The 25,704-nt window shown below is 36.0% G+C and overlaps 8 protein-coding genes across 9 annotated transcripts in view; 5 read left to right on the top strand and 3 right to left on the bottom strand.

The window, feature by feature from the left end:
• Window positions 1–3,277, bottom strand: part of LOC105160651 (WD repeat-containing protein WRAP73) — a gene marked incomplete in the record, with an annotated part of 4,165 nt that extends 888 nt beyond the window's left edge. The window contains 4 exon segments of the mRNA XM_011078130.2: window positions 484–556; window positions 632–853; window positions 1,661–2,149; window positions 2,748–3,277. Of these exon segments, the coding sequence (XP_011076432.1) occupies window positions 484–556; window positions 632–853; window positions 1,661–2,149; window positions 2,748–2,864 (901 nt within the window).
• On the bottom strand, window positions 4,131–6,128 carry LOC105160650 (H/ACA ribonucleoprotein complex subunit 2-like protein). The gene is made up of 4 exons (XM_011078129.2): window positions 5,916–6,128; window positions 5,745–5,814; window positions 5,140–5,245; window positions 4,131–4,643 (listed from the first exon to the last, which is right to left on the bottom strand). The coding sequence occupies exons 1-4, from the start codon at window positions 6,049–6,051 to the stop codon at window positions 4,482–4,484; spliced, it is 474 nt and encodes a 157-aa protein (XP_011076431.1). The 5' UTR covers window positions 6,052–6,128; the 3' UTR covers window positions 4,131–4,481.
• Window positions 7,004–11,468, top strand: LOC105160649 (ubiquinol-cytochrome-c reductase complex assembly factor 1). 2 transcript variants are annotated; one of them, XM_011078126.2, is made up of 8 exons: window positions 7,004–7,249; window positions 7,369–7,549; window positions 8,324–8,537; window positions 8,855–9,021; window positions 9,285–9,400; window positions 9,716–9,776; window positions 10,864–10,912; window positions 11,127–11,468. In XM_011078126.2, the coding sequence occupies exons 2-8, from the start codon at window positions 7,382–7,384 to the stop codon at window positions 11,201–11,203; spliced, it is 852 nt and encodes a 283-aa protein (XP_011076428.1). In that variant the 5' UTR covers window positions 7,004–7,249; window positions 7,369–7,381; the 3' UTR covers window positions 11,204–11,468. The 2 variants fall into 2 exon arrangements, with proteins under 2 accessions (XP_011076428.1, XP_011076430.1); XM_011078128.2 differs by lacking the exon at window positions 7,004–7,249 and adding an exon at window positions 7,642–7,803 and having other exon boundaries at window positions 7,410–7,549.
• On the top strand, window positions 11,336–14,069 carry LOC105160743 (F-box protein At5g07610-like). Its single transcript, XM_011078223.1, has 4 exons — window positions 11,336–11,347; window positions 12,254–12,464; window positions 13,129–13,534; window positions 13,604–14,069. The coding sequence occupies exons 1-4, from the start codon at window positions 11,336–11,338 to the stop codon at window positions 14,067–14,069; spliced, it is 1,095 nt and encodes a 364-aa protein (XP_011076525.1).
• LOC105160742 (F-box protein At5g07610-like) lies at window positions 15,360–16,526 on the top strand. Its single transcript, XM_011078222.1, has one exon. It carries the CDS (start codon window positions 15,360–15,362, stop codon window positions 16,524–16,526), a length of 1,167 nt encoding a protein of 388 aa, XP_011076524.1.
• On the bottom strand, window positions 17,126–18,342 carry LOC105160648. The gene is made up of 2 exons (XM_011078125.2): window positions 17,977–18,342; window positions 17,126–17,420 (listed from the first exon to the last, which is right to left on the bottom strand). Exons 1-2 carry the CDS (start codon window positions 18,185–18,187, stop codon window positions 17,287–17,289), a joined length of 345 nt encoding a protein of 114 aa, XP_011076427.1. The 5' UTR covers window positions 18,188–18,342; the 3' UTR covers window positions 17,126–17,286.
• Window positions 18,415–20,658, top strand: LOC105160741 (F-box protein At5g07610-like). Its single transcript, XM_011078220.2, has 2 exons — window positions 18,415–19,054; window positions 19,179–20,658. Exon 2 carries the CDS (start codon window positions 19,737–19,739, stop codon window positions 20,490–20,492), a length of 756 nt encoding a protein of 251 aa, XP_011076522.2. The 5' UTR covers window positions 18,415–19,054; window positions 19,179–19,736; the 3' UTR covers window positions 20,493–20,658.
• LOC105160647 (acid phosphatase 1) lies at window positions 21,646–24,849 on the top strand. Its single transcript, XM_011078123.2, has 3 exons — window positions 21,646–22,326; window positions 22,994–23,203; window positions 24,465–24,849. The coding sequence occupies exons 1-3, from the start codon at window positions 21,905–21,907 to the stop codon at window positions 24,640–24,642; spliced, it is 810 nt and encodes a 269-aa protein (XP_011076425.1). The 5' UTR covers window positions 21,646–21,904; the 3' UTR covers window positions 24,643–24,849.

Below are 25,704 nucleotides of genomic sequence, written 5' to 3'. Positions count from 1 at the left end.
GGAAACAATTAGATAGTTCTGAGAGGAACGTGACAGAATAAGAGAATGTGCAAGTTGCAACATGCAGAATGCGCTCAAAGTTTCCGACAAGGTTGCGTTCTTTGTTTATTCCAGTTGAGAAGAATTTATTCTAGAAACTTTGGATCTACGATCAGTTCTTAAGAGAAAATTTCTGTCAGAAAATTGTGAATTGACAACTTGTGCTAGAACCTCCGAGTGTACTAGCTTATGGGACAAAGGACTTCCAGTAAAACAGCGCCTCATTCATTAGATTAACTTCGGTCGTAGCTGTTAACTGATGTGAAACTAGTGCATCCAAACCTAGCAATAATTCAAAGCTCAAGACACAAATGACTTGTTTTCCCAGTTTTTGAGTTAATAACCACTAATTTAAGTCAGATTTCCATCAAAGAACAAATACAAGCAGAAATACATTATCGTCAGCATGATATACTGATGATCAAATTATTTAGGAGAGCTCACCAGCATTCCTTTTAGCAAATTCATCACTCAGTGACAATTCCGACACATCAAGCTGCAATGGCTCGTCTACTTCCTGAATGGACGGAAAAGGATTGGAAACAAGTTGCGAAGAGTATGTAAGCATCAGCTAAATAAATGATTTTCCTACCTTGAAAACAGCAGCTGCACAAGGACCACGAACAGTAGATAGATGAGTAAATTCTGCAAATACTTTCCACGTCAAGTGATTCAAAACACGTATCATTTGGTCATAGCTTCCCACAGCTAAGAACTGGCTACAGGGTGACCAAGAAACACTTTTTACTCCTAATCCGCTCTCGTATGCTTGATACTTAGATAAACACCGGCCATCCGGAGAATATATCAGAACCTACACCAAACCGCATGGTATGTAAACAGTTTAATGATGGTAACTAACAAATTCAAGCATGAATATAGGGGACCAAGGACTTAAGAGCAATAAAGATAAACCTAACCAATTTTTTATTCGATCATGTGTCAATAGTACCAAACACCATTTCAAAAGAGGAAAAGCAGTCCACCACTAAACAATTAAGAATGTATAAACTTTTCTGAGAGTTAAAATAACAACAATATCCAACCCTTCCAGATATAAAAAGCAACAAAAGTGAAATAACTTTAAAAATACCGACTTGTACCAAGTGTGATCATTCAAAACATAGTTGACTCAATATTTTTTGGCCAAGAAACTCAAAAGGAAACAGAACCACAGGAAGGAAAACTAAAACAGATAGTTCGGTTTATCCTTTTTAACTGTATGATGTCTATTCACAGATTTTTGTTATACATGCAACTTAGAACAAATATGACAGTAACTAATCTTATATTCCATTCACAATTGAGCATGAGAATTTAGTGATACTGTTTCCACCAATTACAAGTGCTTCCAGTTTTATACATCAATGCAGCGACATGGTTGGAAATGCTAGAGATATGGTTTTACAAGACTGGTGTTGCATATGAACAGAGAAATATATAAGTATCATGTTATAGGGGATGACAAAAGAAAACCAGAATTCAATTCAATGAAATTTAGATCAGACAAACTGTAAAGCTCATTATCATGGAAAATATGATAATGACAAGCTACAGTATAAATGGATGTTAAGTTATTTCAACTATAAAACAAAACCAAGCAGTAGCACCACTCACACACCTTATATTCCAAAGGAGAATCCCAGATAACTATGGCACTGTCATCAGGTGACCATTGAATATCAGACAAATCCAATGTATCAACAGCGAAAACCCCCATAATCTCCCAGGTATAACAAGAAAGCAGATTAACATAGTCTTTGCAATCACGTCTTGTGCATATTGCAGCAAACTTGCCATCCTTAGTAAATGAAACTCCCTTAGAGCCATGTTTTGGCCATTGCACATGTATGCACGCGGTGTTCAACAGTGACCAAACTGTTAACCGCAGTTGAAACTCAGAAGTGGTTAGTATGTGGCGACTATCAGGGCTCCACCTCGCATAGGAAATACCCGCAGGACCCTCATCTATTTTGCATGTCCATTCTGGCTGTGCTAACGACCATGCTTGTATCATAGGCCTCTTAAATAGGCCACAAAGTATGTACTCAGAATCAAGGGCCCATTCAATGTAAGTTATTTTGTCCAAGCAAGAGAACAATTGTACTACCTGCAAAGCAAATCACACATAATAACATAAATTAAAATCTAAAACCCAAATAACACTCAATGTAGCATGAAGAGTGTCCGCCTTTCGTTGGGCATTCATCCTATTGTGATTCTTTGCATTGGAAGAAGGCCTTTCTACTGCACTGAATCATCACATCAAATGTTCACCGTTTCATCAACCAGTTTCAAGCAACAGTGTTCATGAGTTCCTCAGAGTCTCCAGAAAGAAATTAAACGCTAGATCAAACCCTCTTTCTAGACAATCTTTCAATTCTTGGTAATTACAACAACCTCAATATTCTAATTTCAAACATCCAAACTAGCAAGTAGCAAACAAGAATTGGATTAAAATGTGCAGAGCTAGTAAATCCGAGTAAATAAACGTCAGGGCTATGGGGCAAATAATTTAACAGCCATTCAAATCTAGCATAACAGAATAGGATACCTCATTGTGCCAAAGCAGAGCTCTTTGAATTTCAAATCACATCGAGAAATTGACAACATCATCAAAAACCCAAATCAAAATTCCAAATGCACCACTCCACCGAACTACAAAACCAATCACCCACAAACATAATAAAACCAAAAGGCGCATGTACCTTGAGTGTGAGAACATCGCGAATGACAAGGCGATAATCCACAGCAACTGCCAAAAACCTCGCATTAGGCGAAAACGCACAGGGACCCGTCTGCTTATACGTTTCAGTGAACTCCATTTCACCACCAAGAAACGATCTTTTCTACAAAAACAAACAACTGCTCGCCTCTTCCGCACAGAATTACAGCCAACATTGACTCCGCGACTGGATCCGCAAATGGGTTCTACAGATCCGTGGAGGGTCTCATGGGGGCCCGGTAAAAGGGTCAGACAGATTCAAATTTTAAGAAACAGCAGTCAACAAATTGCAGGAGAATGAAAGAGCAGAGTTGATTCTTTATGCGACAGACAGTCAAAATGTTTTCAACAGAGCGCAGGGAGTGGGAGAGCCTCGGTTTATATATATATATATATATATATGCGGGGGCATGTAAACCTGCTTTTCAGGATTACAATTCTTGAACTGCTCACCCTCTCACTCAACTTCCTAGTTGAGATTTAGCATTTTGGCATGAAAGATAAGTTTGATAGAAATCAAGAAAGAGACATTTTTGTTATCTTTGGTCGGAGAGAAAATGTCACATATGATATTATTATTTTTCAATTTTCATATTTGAAGTTATATATTGAACAAGTTATATAGTACCATGTCTATGTCATTTATATTATTATATATAAAAATTGAATAAGATTATTTTAATATGTTCAATGCTTTGAATTATTTTCTTTTTCTTTTTTTTTTCTTCTTTCTATCACCAATTCAAGTGTATTTTATTTGAAGACTGATTTTAGTTAAATATTTAAATTATTTTACTCATTGCCACACACAGCCGTTCAAATATGACATAAATATTATATTGATATATATTTTTTTTAAAAATTAAAAACTATATATTCAAATTAAATTTCAACTTAAAAGTGAAATGCATACCCATCACGCTTTAATGTGGCTCCACATATGTCACGAATGTGTAAAAGAAAATATTTCACCCTCTCAACATTCTGTAATTTTAAATGGAAAATTTGGAACTAAGGTGAAAGCAATTTCCGTGATCTTTCACTTCCACCTGTCTTTTTTTTAATAGTATGCAATATATTCCATCATTTAACATTCACATTTAAAAACTAATTTAATACAACGATAATTCAAATTAACAAACTCATCTAAATGAGATAAGAAACAAAAAACTACTATAATAATAGACATACACTACCATAATAGTAGACATATATTAACATCTACAGAACTCAAACTCATAATATTTTGATTGTAAATTTTAACATTATCAATCAAGCAATACCTCCTTGACATTTCCAACCAATCTCAAATTACACCGAATTGCTGTTATGTTTCTTTTATCAAGGTGGTGGTTTGAAAGATGTGTACAAAATTAACAGTGCAAGATTCTACTCAAGAAGAAACGTGGGCTGCAGCAACTGCTGTCCAGCCTTAAGATTAAGTCAGTCTTCACACGCTTTTATCAATTTTCCTGTGATGAAAATAACGAGATAACATCTAAATTCCTATAGCAGTTACCCCATCAAGAAACTTATACCTCATTCTTCGATTTTTCAAACACACTAACTACCCTGAGACACAATCATCAACCTTCATGGCAATATATGTTCCAAGAGGAAGGAGCAGTGCAAGAGAAAGATGCATTAGCTCAAAAGAGGTTTACAAGCCCAAGAGATGTAATTTGGAATACAAACTTCATCGTGCAATGCCTCCTTGTCAAAACATTGAGTTAGCCAGTTCGGATAATTCTGATGCAACCTCGTTATAGTCTCCTTTCAGCTTTTCTTGTTCCTCCTGGCCAAGTTCCCCTTTGGTGGGCTTAGTCAGCACCAAAACACAGCAAGTCGGCCTCTTTGTGGCTCCGGCATTAGCAAGGTCCTGAAACAGAGCAGATTATCATGTCGTTAGATTCCAGATTTCAGTTTCTTCCAATATGGATTGTTTCATCTAAGAATATAGAACAAAAGACACATGTCGCTGGATTGCAGAAGGGGCAAACAATGCCATTGATCTTGTTAATGGTTCCCTTATACAAATTTCTAACAGCAATATTAACAGAAGGATGCCGGCTGTTTAGATTTTTTGGGTGGCCAGACCCATTTGATGCAACTTCCAATAACACAACCAATTATCCAAACCAAAAATCATACCGAATCATTCAAGAAATCAGCTTTCAAAATTTCCCAAATCAAGTAGTGGTGAATGAGGAAACAAAACTAAGAAAGATGAAGATGCTATGAGATGCAACTGTTTAGTTATTTCAGAGTTCAGCTGCATCTAAATGAGCACATTTTGCTCATGAACATGAAAACAATATTACAGAATAACACTTAGAATCATTAAATATCAAAAAGCAGTGAAGAAAACAACTTACTTCCTTTGACGGTACGTAGACGTATGGAATGTTAGCTTCTTCACATAAGATTGGAACATGAGTGATGACATCTATAGGTGATATGTTCCCTGCTATAACACATAACCTGCAATCATCATGAATTAGGACACCATACGGAAGTTCAACGAGTTATATACAAAAAAAAAAAAGAACTATGCAAGCCTCTTTCATAATCAGACAAGTAGGGTGGTGGTTATCCAACTTGTTGGCACGTCACTGGAGCTTAATCAATGTTCCCAAACAAGTAAAGAGAACTAATTATGATCCAATTATCAAGTCTTGCTTCTAGGCTGCCAAACATGGCACACCTCTTAAACCAATGTTTAAGCCGCCATCATGCCAAATACCTATGAAATCAATTGTTTTTCTTTCTTCTGAAATCATTACAACTTAAGAACCAAACTCTATTCCAACAAAAAGAATGAACAAAGAGAACACCCATCCATAGCTATACAACAAAACGCATTTTAGCGTATAGTTGGTAAGCATAACTGATAACAAGGTTCAACATTTATGCACCAAATCGGGTGTCATCAGTAATCAAATGTGAACAAAATACAAGTACAATCACATGAAAATTTTACCCTTTGTTCCCGCGGCGAATGCTCTTAACCACCTCCTTAACCCCCCTCTTCAAGCACTTCTGCTCCGCAGCTGAAATTGACGACAAACAGCAAAAAATAAATCAAGAAAAATTGAAATACAATAAGCCCATCTGCATATTTGCTCAAAATCATAAGCGTGTAAATAGTGACCTCGACGAACAAGCTTGAGGGTGCGTTTGCAGAGCTTTTTTCCGGCGAGTGGTTTGGCAATGGGGGCGAGAGCCAACATTTTTTTCTTCTCCCTCTCTTTCTGCGCTGTTCTTTCAATCTCGCTGTCGCTTCCCATCGCTTCTATGTTGGTAGGAAAGAAGCAGAGCACAGAGAAGATAGTGAAGGTTTTGGGGATGGGGATTAGGGTTTTAGGCAAGTAGGTTAAAATGAACTAAAATTGGACGTACAATACCAAAAACACCCATCATTTATTATAATTATAATTATTTTTTATTATTTAAAAATTATAAATACCTTTTGTGATTAAAAGTCATCTAAAAAATACACTCTGACTTTCATGAGAGGTACTTATTAAACAATCTTGAATTTTAAAAGGTATTTATAATTTTGAAACAATCGATATTTATGATTATAGCAAATTTTAAAAAATCTTGTTGTAATTTATTTAATTTTTTAAATAGGGTGAGTTTGACCCATTTTTTGAATAGTTAATTTAACTATAAAAGAATATTATTTTTTGGACAAACGCTTTGTCCTAAAATTTATTATAATTATTGTTGTTTGAAAAATTACAAATACTCTCTAAAATTAATAACTGTTTAATAAATACCCCTTATAACAGTTTATCAATAGGGATATTTGTTAAACGATCTTTAATTCTATAGCGACAATTATAATTTTTCAAACAAGAAATAAGTATTTGTAATTATAACAAATTCTATGAAAACTCATTGAAATTTATCTTATTCTTGATTAATAGGTTTTGATATAATTAATTTTATAAAATAGTGATTGATTAAAAAAAATTATTTATATTTTAAAAAAATGAGGGTTATTTTTTCTGAAAACCCAAATTTTAATTATATCTTTGTCTGTCAAAACATTTCTATAATTATGACCGTTCAAATGGAAAAAATCAGGGAAATTGTATTTTTGTCCGATAGAAAGAATTGTATTTTTTATCCCATAATAAATGAATTTTTTATACTTTATGGGGGTAAAAAAAAAGGCAATATAATGTCGTGCTTGGGACCAAAACTACATTTTTTCACCAAAGATTGGGGAAAAAAACCCAAAAAAAAAAAAAAAAGAGGTACCAATTTTGTAGAGTTGTTCTTGTTTGAGTTTTACGAGTAGGGTTGAACTAATCTTCAAAACCTCAATTCCCTTTACCATGTTACTGAAAGAAAATGCTGCTACCACATAGATGCTGAGTTGAATCCCCTCAATTTAACGTACGCATTTCCTTTGTCCTCTTAGCATCATCGGATTCTTCAAGGTGCCGGTTTCCACCTGGCCCGCGCGCAGGCATAGTATGTTTGTGGTGTTATATCACGTTTTTAGTTGAAATCTCTGATGATTTCTTTAAGGGATGTTCTGAAATTAATCCGATTTTGTTGGGATTTTTTCTCCCTTTTCCGAACTCTTGCAGAAATTCAAGCAAAATGTCTCCAAGGTGGAGCAGAATTTTCAGCCATATTAGCAGGATTAGTAATCTGCAAAGGAGTTCTGAATTGGTGCGGGGGGATTTATCTGTTTTTCCGTTGCGGAACTATGCTAAGGTTGCGGCTGCTGTGGAGCCAAATTTTAAAAGTGATACTAATAAACCAGAGGTATGGGAATTTCAAAACTTATCAATTGTTCTTGTAATGATCTGCAGAAACTTTGTCAAAAGTTTGTATCTTTAAGTGTGTTTTCTTTGTAGGAAAGGTCCTAGGTTCAAGACCAGGTCTCCCCACCCCCATCTCTGTAAATAGAAAAAAAGTGCGGTATCTTTTTATCAGACGATTGGAGCAATCCATTGTTGTTAGGCTTGGATCTACAGAAACTCCTGCTTGGTGGGGGTGGAGGGTTTGCCAAATTTTGGGTAAGAAATGAGTCTTGTGGCAAATTATCATGATATAGTGTTTAAAGAGATTCAAAATGTCTACATTGTGTAATATAAAATCTACAATGACATAGTAATAATAAGGTGGATGGATAAATTGCATCTATCTTATGATTGTATCAAAGCTTTGTGTCTGTTCTTGATTTTGAATTATGAGCTGGCCTGGGCTGCAATTGGACATCATAGAATTGCTACAGATAGTGTAAAAAAGCTTCATGCTTTGAGCGTAAAACTGATAAATGTACTAATTCAATGTACTACTGCTCTTTGTTCTAAAGTCTATGGTAATATAGACAATTTGTCACCGTGGTAGTGCCAGATATTGCCACATTATCACAGAAAGATTTGTGCCTGGGGGATGGTGAACTGCTGTATTATATTGTCGAATGAGAGTAATAAGCATCTGATAAGTTGGTTAGATGTTAATTCATGTACTCTTGTAAGCTTCATGCTGTTCGATTTTCCTAATCAGATTCATGAAGAAACGCTTACTCTCCAGGTGAATCTTAACAAGATGTTTTGGTCCAAGCCATGTTCATTGGCATTAGCAACTGATTCGCCAAATAGAATTGAAGACCCACAATATGAAGGCGTCAAACGATTTATCCTAAAGTTGATGCTATTCTACAGCAAGCAGAGCCAGTTCATCCGTTGGGCCAATGCTATTTACCACCGTGTAATATACCAAGTTGATAGACCTGCTATATATGATGGTTAGTTTTTCCTTGCTTTGTGTCTCTTTCATGATTTGTGGGCAGATGAGATTCATTCCACTGCATTGTGTTCCCTTTTTCTCTTGTTACCGATTTTAAATTTCATGGACAAATAGAACTGACCCTTGAGAAATGTTGGAAGGGATGTCTGATATCAAAAGTTTCTGATCAGAGTGGTATATTGTGTTTGGGATCTCATTCATCTGACTTAGATTTTTCCCCCATATATGAACCACAAAGCAATGTTCTGCACCTCTTCTGCTGTCTCAGTGTTCTTGTGTAAGTTTAAACGGAGTTTTGTCTTATTTGATGTGCAGTGTTTAGCTTGGAGCAGACATTTAAAACAACATTTTCCTTGCTTGTACTCCACATGTGGCTTTGCCTACGTCGTTTAAAGGAAGAGGGCAAGGAAGGTGTTGAGCTGGGGCAATACTTATATGAGATATATAATCATGACCTGGAATTGAGGGTGTCTAAGGCTGGGGTGAGTTATCTTTATTGCTTGTAAAGCTGCTGTTGTTCTCTTTTAGTTTTCTAGTACTTCATCTTCAAGTCTGAAGGTCGCACTTATGATCATTATGATAAGTGATCACCATCTTGAAGATTTTTGTTGGCTCTCCGAAGGCAAACAGTTGAGTTATATGATGGAACCAAGTCTATGTGCGGACCATAATCTATCGTCAAGTTACTTATCTGCTACCGTTGTTTGTAAGCTCTGCTCTTTTCATTCTCTTTTTAGAAGTGCAGGTAAATTTACTGCTATCTAAATGGATGAAAGAATTGGAGAAGATTTTTTATGGAAATATTGTTGCTTATGATGCGGCCATGGGGAAACAGGATGACCTTCAAAATGTCATTTGGAGGTATGGAATTGCCAGAAAATGTAAGATGTGTTGGTTTGGCATGCTTTTTCTCACCTGTTAGAATTTGCTGAAGAAATTATTAATAGCAGGCTAGTTTTTGGAAGTTAAACTATCAGTTTGATACTTTTTAATATGTTACATGAAAACACTGTGGGTTATTCCTCATGAATGTATAGTCCCTCAGTATTAGTAATTTTGCATCTTATTTTGACAGCAATGGGGGGAAGTTTCAGTTAAGCACTTGATGGTTAAAGATTATGTATGTATCAGTCGTATTGATGTTTCTAATGCTTTTCATGTTTTTCTGCACGTTAGGAATGTATTCTCTGATGATGGTGCATCAAAACCAAGTGAAGGTGCCTTACTTCCAGTCCAGGCAAGTTCTTATCTTCTTATGCTGCATAGACTGGCTTAACATAACTATTTGCTTTTTTTTTTTTTTTTGAAACGAATAAAACTATTTGCTTAAATATATAATTTATATGTGGTGTGAGGTGCAGCGGAAGGGTATTATGATTCTCTTGAAAACTATTTCCTTAGCATAAAGGTCGGAAAAAAGAAGTTACCTAAAACATGTTTTTTGGCAGAAAAGATGCTCAACGTTCAAATTGATAATAACAAATTCAGTTTAGATGATATGTGTTATTTTTTAACTTTTGGATCCCTTGGCAAATTTAATGGTATAATTAGGTGACTATCTTATGTCTAGTCTTTATTTCAGGGTGCATTTGGGTGCCTTTTACAACTCAATGATTGCCTGTTATTTCATTCCTTAAGACTCGTTTCAAATTCCCAATCATGGAATTTAGGCTTTCATTTTCCACATGAATTGGGTCAGAAGAAAAAATGAGCAAAAATACTAAATTTCATGCAGAATAGTAACAAGTTCTTGAGAGTTTCATTACTCATTTCTGATTTAGTTTTAGACATGGGCTAACTAAACCAAGTTTCCAAAAATTATGATTTATTTAAGCATTGAAGATTCTCCTGATTTGAAAAGATTTCTATTTATGTTCACAGAATTTTCCATACAAACAAACGATTGGAAAATTTATCCTTCCTCATTTTGTCTTCTTTCTTACCCTTTTCCCTAGAACCAGATGAGCGAGAAAGTTAATGGAGGTGATGTCATAGGATTGAAGTCCTTTTAACCTCGAGTCCTCAGAGATATTTCAATTGCTATAAGTGCAACATATGTTGCACTATGTTGATTAATTGATTAGAGTAGGTGATACCAATCATGAAGTTTTCACATATGTTGCGTTGTCCTATATTACTTGGCAATGCGAAAAGAATTACTTCTGTGTAATCCCAAGATGTGATGATATCTCTTTTTCACCTTACGCACCAATATTTGCTTTTTCTGTAAATAGTTCTTTCATTTCCCCGAACCTTAATTCAATTCCATTGCATCAGAGATTATATAAATAACAGCAACCCTGCTCATAACTTGTTATTTCCAGGCACTGACAAGGTATATTCGTCGGGAAGCAAGTTGTCTGTCATTAACAGGTAAGGATAGTGCTCCTACATTTGTATCAACGTTAGAAGCAGAAGAATCTAGCTACAGTTGGGCTTTCAAATTTTTGTCTCACCTAAAATCGAAAAAAGCACTTGACTTGGAAACGATTAATATTTCATTAATTTCCGAAGTGAGTGATCTGGTGCAAACCAAAATCTGCTTCCAATAACAACTTAACTTGACAATCCAGTTAATTTCGTGCAGATAAAGAAGCCATATTTTCAGGCAACTTCATGTTCACATCATTGGAGGATACAGGTCCTGATACGCCAAAAAAGTAGCGACAAAGTGCAATTCCAAGGATGATATAGTAATGATTATCAAATACGCCTCAATTTCCGTCATTAGTGTCCGTTGTCTTTAACAATGATACAATATAAGAGGATCTCAATAATGCGTTTTCCCTCGAATGAATGTCAACCCAGGTGAATCTTGGAAATGCTTTTAGCAGTTAGAGATAATTATGTGATTAGATACATTTTATTATCAGTTATGTGATGGACATTGACTAAGTCTATTTCATAATAGAGTTGAAATGGTTTGTAAGTTTTTGTGTTGGCTCTACTTTAAATGGAGAATCACAATTTCTTCGTAATTCGAGTAGTGTAAAAGGTTTATCAAAGATATTATTTATTCTATATTTTGCATGAAGTAGAGTGAAATTTGTTTCCGAAGTCATCAACTATTCCCTCCTCAAACAATTTTTTAATCCAAATTAGATTTGATCAAATCAAACTAATTATAGAACAAGTGTAATACATTATTTATATGATTTTTCATTTTTCTTAAACTACACTCCCACAACAGGTATATTTCTATCATATAATTAATTCAAGTGCGATAAAAAACTTGGTTTGGTTAAGAATTTCTACATTTCTCAAATAGTCACTTTAAAAGGTATTTAAAAGTCTTTGATCTATCATGATGAGCCCTAGTTTAAATGATGAAGTTGAGGATTTATGACTAGAGGCCATGTTCAAGTTCTATGTATATGTGAGTATTTGTCTGTTTTAATAGTAGTTGTTGGTTTATTTTTATAATAGCAATTGTTAGTCTATTTTTATAATAATTATTGATTAGTTATACATATTTGATATTGTTAATTGACATATATTAATAATTAAAAACGAAAAAGAAAAAGTCTACATTCACAACTCTTAAACCCTAACGAAACTCATCATCGATCTTTCGTTGTTTTCTACGCAACCCAATTCAGCGAAACAAACAAAAAGGGAAAATAAAAATGTAAAGAATAAATGGTTTGATTAGCAATTTGCCCTCATCCCACGTTTTCTTCCTGTTTTAACTCTTGGACTGTTGAATAATTGAAGGTAACTTTTCTTAATCTGGGCTGCTCCCTCGATTATCAGTTCTCACCGCAATCCCATTGTTTACATGTGGCTGTTGAGATCACTGTAGCAACATCAGCTGAGGTTGTAGGTTCAGTTGATGACCTTTTGATACAAATCTTGCTACCATTACCTGTAAAATCACTGATGCGGTTCAATCTAGTATCCAAAGACTGGAGATCTTTAATCACTAGCATTATTGCAGAAATAATACACAAAGATATACAAGATATTAATAAGAAATTACATCAACATAAAGCAGTGGAAATAATCGATCAAACGAACGCTCAGAGGGCCAGATCCATTTCTTAGGCTTTACTGACCATCACTAAGATCGGCAGCCTTAAGATAAAACCCACGGTTGCACACGATTTTGGCACAAAGCCTTTATCACAAAGGCTATAAACCTCGATCACACAGATCTTCTCAGCACACGGTCACTGAGACCTTCAATCTCTCTATTTCACAAAGATTTGCACTGAGCTTATTGAAATAGTTTACTGTTCTAAAATAGGAGAAGGAGTCTCCTATTTATAGGGCCGAGAGAAGAGATGGAGATGGAAGATAAGGATCACCTTCCATAAAGCATCAACTTGGTTATGGAAGGAGACCATCGTTGCAAGAGCAAAGTGAATCACAGAGAGGGAATAGAGATATGTGAGATATGAGGGTTAGATAGAAAATAAGTAACCAAGTCGGGTCGGGACGGGTCGAGTTGTGGGTCGGTGGTCGTGGGCTTGGGCCAAAACCATTGCCATCCAAGTGGGTGTATTGGGCCTCCCTATTTTCGATCCTGGGCCATAAATTTTCCAACAATCGTTTTTCCCTTTTGCGCAACACGGGCCTTAAACCTGCAGTGGGATTGTTCTTTCGTGGCCGCAAGTTCACTGATTTTGAGTACATTCATTTAGGTGCAAGAAATCAGACAAAGGGCCCGTTCAGGGAATTAAGGTTTCCTGATGACCCTTTTCCACTCTGGATTCAGCAGTCTTGTAATGGATTACTTCTGTGTTGTAGCTCTGAGAAACGTAGAAGTTATCCTATACGTAGATGCTCTGTGTATAATCCGACTACGAACTCTTATACCAAACTTCCTAGACCAGGTGTTGTGAATGAAGTTCCAAGAATTGTGTGTGGAGTATACTTGGCTTTTGATCATGCCATGTATCCCTTTTACAAAGTTGTTTGTGTTAGAGACTCGGAGTTGGCTGGCGAGCTTTTCCAGATTGAGGTATACTCGTCCGAGTCTGGTGCTTGGAGGGTGTATGGCGAACTTTTCGATTCCTCAGCCAGTTTTCGGCATGGGGTTTACTGAATGGCTCACTGGATTAGTGAGGAGCCTGAAGAGATTTTGTATTTCAATCTTGACAAAAAAACATTTGGGACGATCTTGTGGCCTGGTGCAGTGGATGGCTCTGGCTATCCCTATGGGAGAAATGTTGGTTATTTTGGGGAGTCTTGTGATCATTTGCATATTATTGTAAGTTATGATACTGAAACAGCGTTTGATGTTTATGAGATGAAGAGGGATTACTCGGAATGGTTTGTGAAGTATCGAGTTGATAGGACTGTAGTGGCTGCTGCTTTTCCTCAGATGCATTATGGGGATTTCTCTGTGTTTGCTCTGGTTCGGGCCGAGGAGGAATGTTGGTTCTTGCTTTTACGGACTCCTAGTAAGGTTGTACGTGTCAATCTTGACTGCTATACTTTTGAGGAGATTTTTCATTCTCGGGATGCTTTGTTTAGACCTTCCTTACCGCATGCTTTCGAATACATTGAATCCCTTGCCTGTGTTTGATGTGTTCTTTTCAGATGCAACTTTACCTGATTCCATCCATGGATGCAAATTCATCGAACTTCTATTCTGGATCTCATGTAATGGACCACAATCTAATTTCGATTGTCTGTATCATACCTTGACTTTCTTGAATCGTTCTTAGGCATTTCCAGCATTGCACAATAGTCATATCTGTCAATCCAAAACACACAACCCTTTGAAGCTTTCAGGCTTGAATTTGCTGCTTCATATCTGTCATTCCAGAATTTGAACTAGTTACCACCAAGAAGAAGGCGCGGATTCTCATATTTCGTAAACGAAGAACTGGATCACCATGCTACCTCTAACTAGACAAAGAAACAGGGTGACCAAGGAGAAAAAACCAGATTCTTGTGCTGATTATGTTTTACATTATGCTTCCTTCTGATCTTGCCCTTGCCGTGATGCTTCCTTTTGGACATCATATGCTGAATATTCATGGAACAACAATGAAAAAATAAGAAGTTCGACCTCAACAAAGATACGAATCCCGTTTGCCCTCCACTTGCTGCATTCTTGGATTAATATAAAATGCAATTTACTCTTGTGTTAATGAAAATGTTTAAAATACCCGTATTGTATAGACTATGTTGTCTATCTTCTTCCAAATTCATAAAGCAAAATGGTAAATATGTATAAGAGCTATCGAGAATCATGATACGTGAAGCCTTTGAGTAAACTATCAGAAAATTTTTATTTAAATTAATTACATAGCAAGTATAATATAATTATTATATAATTAATTACTTTTTTGAATCATGGTAAATTATATAATAAATATATTACACTTAAATGTATAACTGATTTAAGTCTGGTTAAATCCAATCCGAGAAAAATTTCCCGAAAACCACCACATTACTTCAATTGTGATACCTCAGTTTCCAAAGTCATTACCTATGCTCAACTCTCCAGTGGTAGTCGCTTTTTTAAACGTATTTAAAAGTATTGGTCCGTTGTACATTGTACCCACTCTTTAGTCTTTTCTTTTTCTCCACTACATACAAAAGACTAATCATGACGGCTAATCAAGAAAGTAATCTTTCTGGTAAAGCCAAATGAAATTCATCACCAATCTTTCATAACCTCGTCCAATTTACCCCTTCTCCCTTGTTTTCTCCGCACCCAATTCATCACGAGAAAAAGTAAATTGTTTGATTAGCAATCCACCCTCATCCCACGTTTTATTTCTGTTTCACTCTGCAGCGTTGAATAATTGAAGGTAAGTTTGCTTGTTAGTCGTCTGCAGTTTTCCCGGAATCCCATAGTCCACATATGGCTATTAAGTTCACTGCAGCAACATCAGCTGAGGTTATAGGTTCAGTCGATGACCTCTTGCTACAAATCTTGCTATGGTTACCTGTAAAATCGCTGATGCGGTTCAAGCTAGTATCCAAACACTGGAAATCTTTAATCATGGGGCGTCATTTTTCCCTTCTGCGCTATACGGGCCCTAGCCCTGCAGTGGGATTGTTCTGTCCTGGCCGGAAGATCTCTGTTTTTAAGTACGTTCATTTAGGTGCAGCAAATCAGACAAAGCCCCTGTTCAGGGAATTAAGGTTTCCTGATGACCCTTTCTCATTCTGGATTCAGCAGTCTTGTAATGGATTATTTCTGTGTTGTAGCTCTGGGAATCTTGTTTGTAGGCGTATTAGATCTCCTGTACGGAGATGCTACGTGTATAATCCGACTACAGGCTGTTACACCAAACTTCCAAGACCAGGTGTTGTGAATGAAGTTCCAAGAATTGTGCATGGAGTAAACTTGGCTTTTGATCATGTTATGGCTCCCTTTTACAAAGTTGTTTGTGTTAGAGGGTCGGAGTTTGCCCGCGAGCTTTTCCAGGTTGAGGTATACTCGTCTGAGTCCGGTGCTTGGAGGGTGTCAGGCGAACCTTTCAGTTCCACAGCCAGTTTTGAGTATGGGGTTTACTGGAATGGCTCAGTTCATTGGATCAGTCATATGCCTAAAGAGCTTTTGTATTTCAATCTCGACAAAGAGAGGTTGGGGAAGACGTCGTTGCCTGGTATAAGGGACGGTAATGGGATGAGAAATGTTGGTTATTTTGGGGAGTCTTGTGATCATTTGCATATCATTGAAAGTCATGATTATGAAATAGTGTTTGATGTTTATGAGATGAAGAGGGATTACTCGGAATGGTTTGTGAAGTACCGAGTTGATCTCACAGTTGTTACTGCTGCTTTCCCTGAGATAGCTTATATGAATCCATTGATAAACAGAACTTGCTATGCTTTCTCTGTTTTTTCTCTGGTTCGGGCCGAGGAGGAAAGTTCGTTCTTGGTTTTGCTGACTCCTCGTAAGGTTGTGCGACTCAGTCTTGACTGCAATATTGTGGAGGAGATTTGTGATTCTGCGGATACTTGGTTTGAATCTTTCTTGCCGCATGCTTTCGAATACATTGAATCCCTTGCCTGTGTTTGATGTGTTCTTGTCATGGAAAATATGTGTTGTAATTAGGTTCAGCTAAAGCTTTTACGTTTCTATGTAAGAGATAGAGATTAATTAACTAAAGTTTGTATTAGCATCAGAACGTGATTGTTCAGCAGTAAATATTACTTGGTTTTCTGTTAATTCTCCCCTAATTCTATTGGATTGCAATCCATTGAAATTCTATTTTGGATCTCAGGTTGTCAAATTCATATCAATGTAATTAATGTGATTTGCTCAACAATCTAATTTAGGTTGTTTCTATCACACCTCAGCCTTCCTGAATCATTCTTGGGCTTTTTCCACATTGCCCAATGTTATATTTTCATGGTATCAATCTCAGTATCAATCCTGCAACTGGCAATTTGTGCAATTGCTCATTGCCATTCAAATTGCTGTTTTAGCTGTTCAATCCAAAACAAACAAACCATTGCTTTCAGGCTTAAATTTGCTGCTTCAAAACTGTCATTCCAGAATTTAAAATGTCACCAGAGTCCACAACTTAAACAAGTTACCACAAAGAAGAATTTGCATAGTTCAGCAAAAACAAAAAAAAAAAAAATCAAATAAAGAAATAGCAAGCGCACTTCAGATTTTCATCAAGCTGCAGTTAGATTAATTTTTATATCATTTCCCAAATAAAACTAGCATCTCAAAATTTCTCATTTCTCGTAAACGAAGAACTAGATCACCTAGAACTACACAAAGAAACAGGGTAACCAAGGAGAAAAAACACATTCTTGTGCTGATTAAGTTATACATTATGCTTCTTTCTGATCTTGCCCTTGCCATGATGCTTCCTTTTGGCCATCTTGATCTTCTTCTTCAGCTTCTTTCCGATAGGCTTCAAGGCTTTCAAGCTTTGATTGCCATCAGCCATTTCCACATCTGCAAACCAGTACCAAGATTCAATACCATTAACAACAAATGCCAGAAATAAGGGCAAAACAAGACCAACTTCATCAAGGCAGCAATGAGGTATATACAAACAATCCCAACACATGCTACCGTGTGCAGAGAGAAATTTTTCCATGACATTTTTAAGTATAAGCTGTTTTAACATCACCAGATACTTGTAACTCTGAGAAACATTATCAAAGTCCAGGATTTTAACAGCATATGAATAACTAAACCTTGGAAGTGTCATGGGAAATCCCACGACATAACCTTATGAGTTCATTGTCCACCATCAAATGGTCAGTAACAGATTATATAAAATTTTGGCCCAAAAGTTCCCATGGAAGGAAGGAGAAAAAGCACAAAATCTCGAAAGACCTAAAACTTGGAAACTGAGTATAGCAAAAAAGCTCGCAAATCAAGATAATAATATACCAACATCAATAACAAATCAATATCAGCAGCATAGGATAAAAGCGAAAAAATCAAACAAAAGCGCGAAAAACCAGAAGAAACGAGAGGCTAAAAGAGAAAGAAAGAATTATACCCATGCCGTCGTCGTTAGCTGAAGTAGTGGCGGCAGCGACGAAATCCATGGCGGCGGAGGGAGCGGACTTGACAGGAAGCTTGGACGCGGCGAGGGCAGCCTCCTGGGCTGCAAGCTTGGCGGCCTCTTTCTTCTCGTAAATGGGCTCCACTAGCTCTCTCCTTATGGCCCTCAACCGCTTCTCCCTCTTCGATCTCATTGATTTCGCCATAGTTTCTTCGTGGCTTTGTCGAAATTGTCTTCTTCAATTCGTCGGCGACTGATGATATCAAAGAGTTCGCTGCGTACACAGAGCGAGGCACGGCTCTATTTAGGGTTTTTGCTTTCAGGTTTCTACCAACCCAAGCGCCTAATGTCTAATGATTTATTTCCATCTCTTATATATAAAATATATACTTAATATATTCAATATAAATAGGGGCTCTGCAATTTGCATTAAAAATACATTATAATTATTAAGAAAAAAAAAATATTTTACGTCCCGAACTATACCATTTTTTATATTTTACTATCTAATAGTTTTTTTCTTCTTTGGCTTGCAAATTACCATCTATCTCCATATGTTAGTATAAAATTCATACGATAAGTTAAAACTAAAAGAAATTAGTTACATAAAATATAAAAATAATTGAGTACACTTATAAATACGAGACATGACTGTAAATCTGTGATCAAATAATACAAACATAAACATAATGAGTTGATCATAACGCAACTCCTCTCCAAGTATGCTCTCAAAATACTTCATGGCTGAAAATATAAAGAAAACCATAATTTGAATGTCAAATCAGAATTTACCCTTAAATATACCATCCTTATATCCAACTGAAGCTAAAGAGAAAGTAGGACAAAATTATGGACTGAAAACAATAAATATACCAAAAATTGGATATACAAGATCAGTATTTACACCTGGGGTTTATACTTCTTGGAGAGGGGTTTATGATTGCACAAAGAATTTGAAAAATTAAATTGACCGTGAGCCAGTCCAGACTCGGACACGCATAATAGTACCCAAATTGAATACGCGTTCCTCCAATTAAACCACTCTGATCCCTGTCTGCAAGCTGCTTGCGAGGTAAATAATGCCCTTCAACGCTCTTTGGTTCTGTTTCAAAATGGGGATTTGCTCTTGTATGTTGTTGTGATGTAGAGTCTTTTTTTTTTTTTTTTGGTTTAATTTTCTTGAATGCTTCTTTCAGGCTGGAATCCGTAATTCATCTGTTAAGGTGTGAATGTTGTTTATTTGAAGCCCCTTTTTGGATGTGAATGCCCATTGTCTTCTGTCTGGTGGATGAGTGCTTGAGGGAAAAACGGACATGGTCGACGAATCATTCTCTGTGTCTGACTTTTCATTGGCTGATAAAGTTGCTTCTATTGATTATATCTTGACGAAAATCTTTGAATGTCTTCCTTTGAGATCATTAGTCCGCTTTGAAGCCTTTTCTAAACACTGGTTTTCTTTGATCACTGATCCACAATTCTCCCCTCTCCTTAAGCCAAGATACGCCTCTGGCCTTTTCTTGCTTCCATCTATACTTCAGGACGAACCGTTCAGCTGCGAAGTCGATTTTCTGCCTCTCAGATGGTGTAAATTCTCAAACTCCTCCTTTCAAGAGGCTGAGATCAGTTTGTGAGTCCACAGACGTGAAAATCTTGCATTCTTGCAACAGTTTGCTGTTATGTTCTAGTCCTCGGGCCAGTGGAGGGGATACTGACTATTTCGTTTGCAATCCAACAACCAAGAAAATCATTGTATTATGTCGGCCTGCATACGGATTATGGAGAGGCATCTTTATCTGGCGTATGATCCATTGAAATCTCCTGATTACAAAGTAATATATGTATGGAGATTTGCTGGTGATCTTCTCTATAAAATACTGATATATTCGTCTGAGACACGTGTGTGGAGACTTTCCAAATCTGATGAATACTTCTACTACTCAAGTAAAGCACATTTTGACAGGGGTGCCTACTGGAACGGAGCAGTTCATTGGCACTGTGATACTGATAATTGGTTGTATTTCAACATCGATAAGGAAAAGCTTAATATCATGCCGCCTCCTGTGAAATTGGAAGATGGTTTGCTCAAGAGGCCTTTTGTGTATTTTGGTGAATCTGGTGGCCATTTGCATGTGGTCGAGGACTATAGCCAAGCTGTGGCTTTGTACATTTATGAGATGGAAATAGATTACTCGGGGTGGTACAAGAAACGCGAGGTTAGGCTCGATGCTATTCCAGCTGCATTGCCGGAGACAACAAAATTAAGATATCCTACGGAGGAGGGTATCACTTTACTCTCAGTCATTTGTCGAGAAAGTGATGAAGATTGGTTTTTGGTTCTGCAGGTACATGGATGTATAGTTCAGTATAGTCTCGGCTGCGAGGCCTCTTGGGTGCAAGTTCATTTTGATTTCGATCATAATGTTTATGGGGGTGGCCTGAGAAGCTGGGGATGGTATGATGCATTTCAGTATACTCTGAGCTGCTTTTCTCATTTCATCCTCTGTTCTTGAGTTAGAACGGACTGATATTGGCTTGTACTGAAGCACTGAAATTTGGAAGGTGTAATAAATTCGAACAAGAGTCTGGTGGGGACACTTCAATGATTTGAGATTCGAGATTTTATTGTAGAGATATCTGATTAAAAATTCATTGGGAGTGTGTGTAAGTAGGTGCGAGCGCGGCTAAAAAAAAAAAAATTGAACATGTTTTATAGTGAATTTTGCCTTTGTAATTCACCTTTGCATTATTCCACATAAATGAACAAAATATTTCATGAATATGGGGATTTTACTTCTTAAAATTCACATAATTACTGAAAATCCATAAAGTGGTGTCGAATATAATAAATGTAGGAAATATTAGACTAATCTGTCGGATTTTCTATTTTAATTTTAGATAATTATTTAAAATACATAAAATGTTATTGATTACAGATCTCGAAAATATTATGCGATTTAGAAAATTCTAGTTTTTTGTAATTAGTAAAAGCCCATGAAATGGTATTTTCTTTTTCTTTCTTTTCTCTATATATATAAAAGAATGCTTTCCACTAGATCATCCATGAAATGGTATTGGTGTGTGTAAATACACGCATAGAATACACTTCAAATTTAAGAAATTCAGACTCATTCACACGGCTTTCGACTCCAAAACAACAATTAGTTCTATTGCAATCTTACGAAAAATCACGTTTTTGGTACATATATAGTAGATGTTTTTCAATTTAATTCTATTTATTATAATTTTTTATATTGTATTTCATAAACTAAAAATTTTCTTAATATACAAGTCATTACTTATATTTTTTGTCCATTAATTGATAAAAAAGTATACATAAAAATTAAAATTTAAAAAATTAAACTTATTAAATACAATATAAGAAAAATATTTTAAAAAAACCATTATCTAAATCACATATGACTTTGAAATAATGAATGAAAAAGGAATCTTGTTTTCCTTGGGAAAAGACATGAACTATGGCCTAACCAACTTAACGCCCACACCCTCTCAACCAATCCTATTGCCTGGTCCACAACATTTCAGACCTTTAACAGTGCACCCACACCCATACCCCCCACCGACCACCCCACCCCCTCCACACACACACACACACACACACACATATATATATATATATATATACATTTGCATTTGTGTGTGTGTGTCCAATGCATTGACTCCATTACTTAACGCAGACGCCATTGTCGTGACCCGCATCCCAAATCCAAGCTATAACAACCGAAAGAATCGAAAAGAGGGAACTGTTGGAGGGGTTCGTTTCCTATTCACATAAAGAAAAGCATTTCTTGAGAAAATTGAAACCCCACCAAGAATTCATTCCTTTCCTCCTTCTGTCCCTCCGTTGTTCAACATATAAAACAAACAATCTTGGGATTGGGAACAATTTCATCATTGGTCTGCCATGAATCCTTTGGAAAGAATTTTCCTTTTGTTGTCCATTTTGCCCTTTGCCTGTTTTTCTCAAGAGATTTCTCATCCTGATGCCTTCCCTGGGGCTATAATACTTCAATTACCAGAAAGAAATGAAGCCCAGTTGAAGAAATTGACTCTGGAGGAAGCCCATTTACAGTGCACAAGTTGGAGGGTTGCTGTGGAGGCCAACAATTTGAGCCCATGGAAGACAATACCGGAGGATTGTGCTGATTATGTCAAAGAATATATGACTGGGAATGTTTATGAGTTTGATCTTCAAAGGGTTTATAATGAAGCTGGAATATATGCAAGAAGTGTCAATTTGAATGGAGATGGGAAAGATGCTTGGATTTTTGATGTGGATGAGACTCTGCTTTCCAATCTTCCCTATTATGCTGAACATGGCTATGGGTATGTGATAATCTTTCAGTTTTTCCAAGATTTTGATGTAGTTCTAAGTAAAGGTGTAATTTTGATTAGAAATGCCTATTTCAGTAATTTAAGTTGAAAAGTTTTCATGTTGTTGGAGAAGACTGTAGGAAGCTTGATTGCTCCTTTTCATTGTCATTTGGATTAGGATTTTACCTTGTTAGAAGTTCTACTTTATATGTCTTTGCTAATTTTCTGACATTTCATTAATGATTCAATGTTGTTGGAGCTGTAACATGAACTCTGAATTTGAGGGTTGTTCCTGTTTGTTACTTTTGGTTTTGGTAATCATCATTTGGATTAGGATTTTACCTTGTTAGAAGTTCTAGTTTATATGTTCTTGCTAATTTTCTGACATTCCATTAATGATTCAATGTTGTTGGAGTTGTAACACGAACTCTGAATTCGAGGGTTGTTCCTGTTTGTTACTCTTGGTTTTGGTAAGGTTACTGACATGGAGTATATATGTTTATCCTTTTGCATTTCTCTAGATATTTTCTTTCCCAAGGTATATGAAGTTTTGTGATTGGAATTTTGGTATATGGGAGTATGATTCTTCGGGTGGGGGGTTAATATCAGTCTGGTTAACATAATAATTATTGCACTGATAACGGGTTCGATCTGATGCGTTGTTTTCTTGGTAATCTAGCTTGGAGATGTTTAATAGTACGAAATTTGATCAATGGGTGGAGACGGGAACGGCACCTGCTGTAGAGTCTAGTCTGAAGCTTTATGAGGAGGTTTTAAGCTTGGGATTCAAGGTTATCTTGTTGACTGGTAGAAGTGAACGGCACCGTGGTATTACTGTCGAGAATTTGTTGAGAGCTGGATTTCGGGAATGGGACAAGCTCATACTCAGGTGAGTGTTCTGCCTTTTTCTCAACACATGTACTATGGAATATCTTGTTCGTTAACTTTGATTGAGTAAGTAGCTTCATTTTCACTCTCTGCCTCATTTAACTAAAGGTCTCTTTTTAGAACAAAAATATTACATTGCCAGCATGCTTTTTGCCGATTGTATAAACATTAGGCAACAGGTAGTGTTCATCCTAAACATTGCAAAACTCAACAAATGGTACAGAAGTTAGGATCAAATGAGACAGTGAAATGATGATGATGAGGAAATAGCAAACACCTTAAATTCTGCTAGAACACCTTAAGTTATCTACATTTGCTTTCCTTATTGTTATCTAATTTGAGGACAACTATCTGCTGTTCTTTAGGCTCACACTATTCACTTATAGTTATTTCAGAAACATCAAATGTTGTTCATTTGTATCGACACAAGTGAGTTTTCTCAATGATGCTCTGTTACAAGATTCTACATAAGCATTTTAATTCGTTCTTTTGGTTGCGGCTACATGGCTTCCAAGTGAACTTTAAGGACTAGAAAGAATAGCAATTAGGTTTCATCAAACTCTGGTTGTTGGTTTTCTAGGTTCAGGAGTGATAAGGAAGAAACATATGAGTTTGATGGTCCTCTATTATGTTTGATCGTACCATGTTTGATTAGGTTAGTTATGGCCCTCAACTTTTGTCTTCTCTTCTGATCATTACCTGATTCCTCTACTCTATTGCTCCGAAAGAAGCCAAACAAAGAAAAGGAACTGAAAGAGAGTGACCTCGGGTTTAGTTTTCTCCTGAATTTCTTGTTCCTTCTTTTACATGTATCCAACATTCTAATTCTCGTCTAACAAGAATCTTTGTGCCGTGTCTCCAACATAATCCCATTGTCCGTTAGTACATATATATATTATACGACATGTGCCTATTGCCAATTGACGATTGCGATTGCCAGCATGTGAGCCTTTAAACTGCAGCTACTTAGTTTTGCTTCATTAATTTGTTCATCAAATAAAGCTACTGCATTTAGTGTTTCATGTGGACATTTCAACTTTTTCTTCGCTGTTTGGGACCCAAATTAGTGCCGTTGTCTTTTGTTAGACAATAGGTGTCTTTGTCGAGGGCATTCCGTCGTGGAAATCAAGTTAAGAACTTTCAAACTTTTACATCCTTAGTAACTTGACTTTGTCCTATGTCCAAATCCATACAAACCTTGGATGCTTTCGCATTTACAGCTAAAAACATCGACTAAATCTATGTCGACCCAATTTGTGCAGGTCGTCTGAGGATCACGGAAAGACAGCAACAGTGTACAAGTCTGATAAGAGGAATGAGCTCGTTGAAGAGGGTTACCGAATCCTGGGCAACTCTGGAGACCAGTGGAGTGATTTATTGGGTTCTTCCATGTCAAAACGTTCGTTCAAGCTGCCGAATCCAATGTACTACATTCCTTGACCGGACAAGCTCGTCATGGATTCTTTCTGGTTGGAATATTGAAATAACAAAACCTGTATATATATATGACTGAACAGGACATTCATTCTTATGAACATTACAAGAAATAGGAATTACGAAAGATTCATACTATGTCTAATTCTAGTTTCTTGTTATATTGTCTCATTGTCTCTGTCACGTATTAATATTTTGGTAGTATACATTTTATCTCCGCATTTGCTCTGAGATTTTTATGCTCAATATCACATGGATCAACGCGAACGATGCCTGACTTAATTGCGGAAGTCGAGGCTCCAGAATTATTAAGTTCAAAAGTTCAAATTCTACCTATTCTACTTAAATAGTAGTTATTTCTCTATTATAATTAATTATAAATATTTAATATTAATAATTGGTATATTATAATTGTAACAACTTCAATCAAAATTAAATAAAATAAAAAAAACAAATCAATATAAAAACAGACATACACCTATATTCACCAGATTGGATCAAACAACCTACAAAAGTAGGGCACTGCTCAGCAACCGAATTTCAAATTGGTCAAACCAAATTTCGACAGTCACACAAAAATCATTAAATTGAGTTAGGTAAGTTGCTCCAAAAAATTAAATATATTTTATAAATAATTGAGAATTTGAAAATTATTAAACTTTTCCAGACAGAAAAAGCACCAGCGAGGAAACATTGCCACAATGTTAATTTAAAAAAAGAAATAGGACAATGATGAAAAATAATTATTTGAGATTGATAGCAACTTTGAATGCTTCCAAAAGCACAGTAATAATTCTAAAATAACTTTTAAAATAAAGTTCATTATCATCCACAAAATTCAATTTGAATGCTTAGTCAAATAAAATTATACTTTTTATTTAAACTATAGAGTATAATTTATTCAAAAATATTTATGCAACTATGAAAAATCATGTAATTTAATTTTGTATTGCAGCAAATTAGATATTCAGGTAAATTTTTTCCTTTTCTTTTTCCATTGTCTCTCATTTTTACCTTTTTTTTGTCTCTTAATAATTTCTCATAACCTTTTACCTTTTCAATTGAAAA

This window comes from Sesamum indicum, linkage group LG4 (assembly GCF_000512975.1).
Source record: "Sesamum indicum cultivar Zhongzhi No. 13 linkage group LG4, S_indicum_v1.0, whole genome shotgun sequence".
NCBI lineage: Eukaryota > Viridiplantae > Streptophyta > Magnoliopsida > Lamiales > Pedaliaceae > Sesamum > Sesamum indicum.
The sequence above is the reverse complement of the archived record's forward strand: the minus strand, read 5'-3'. Positions and strand labels throughout refer to the sequence as shown.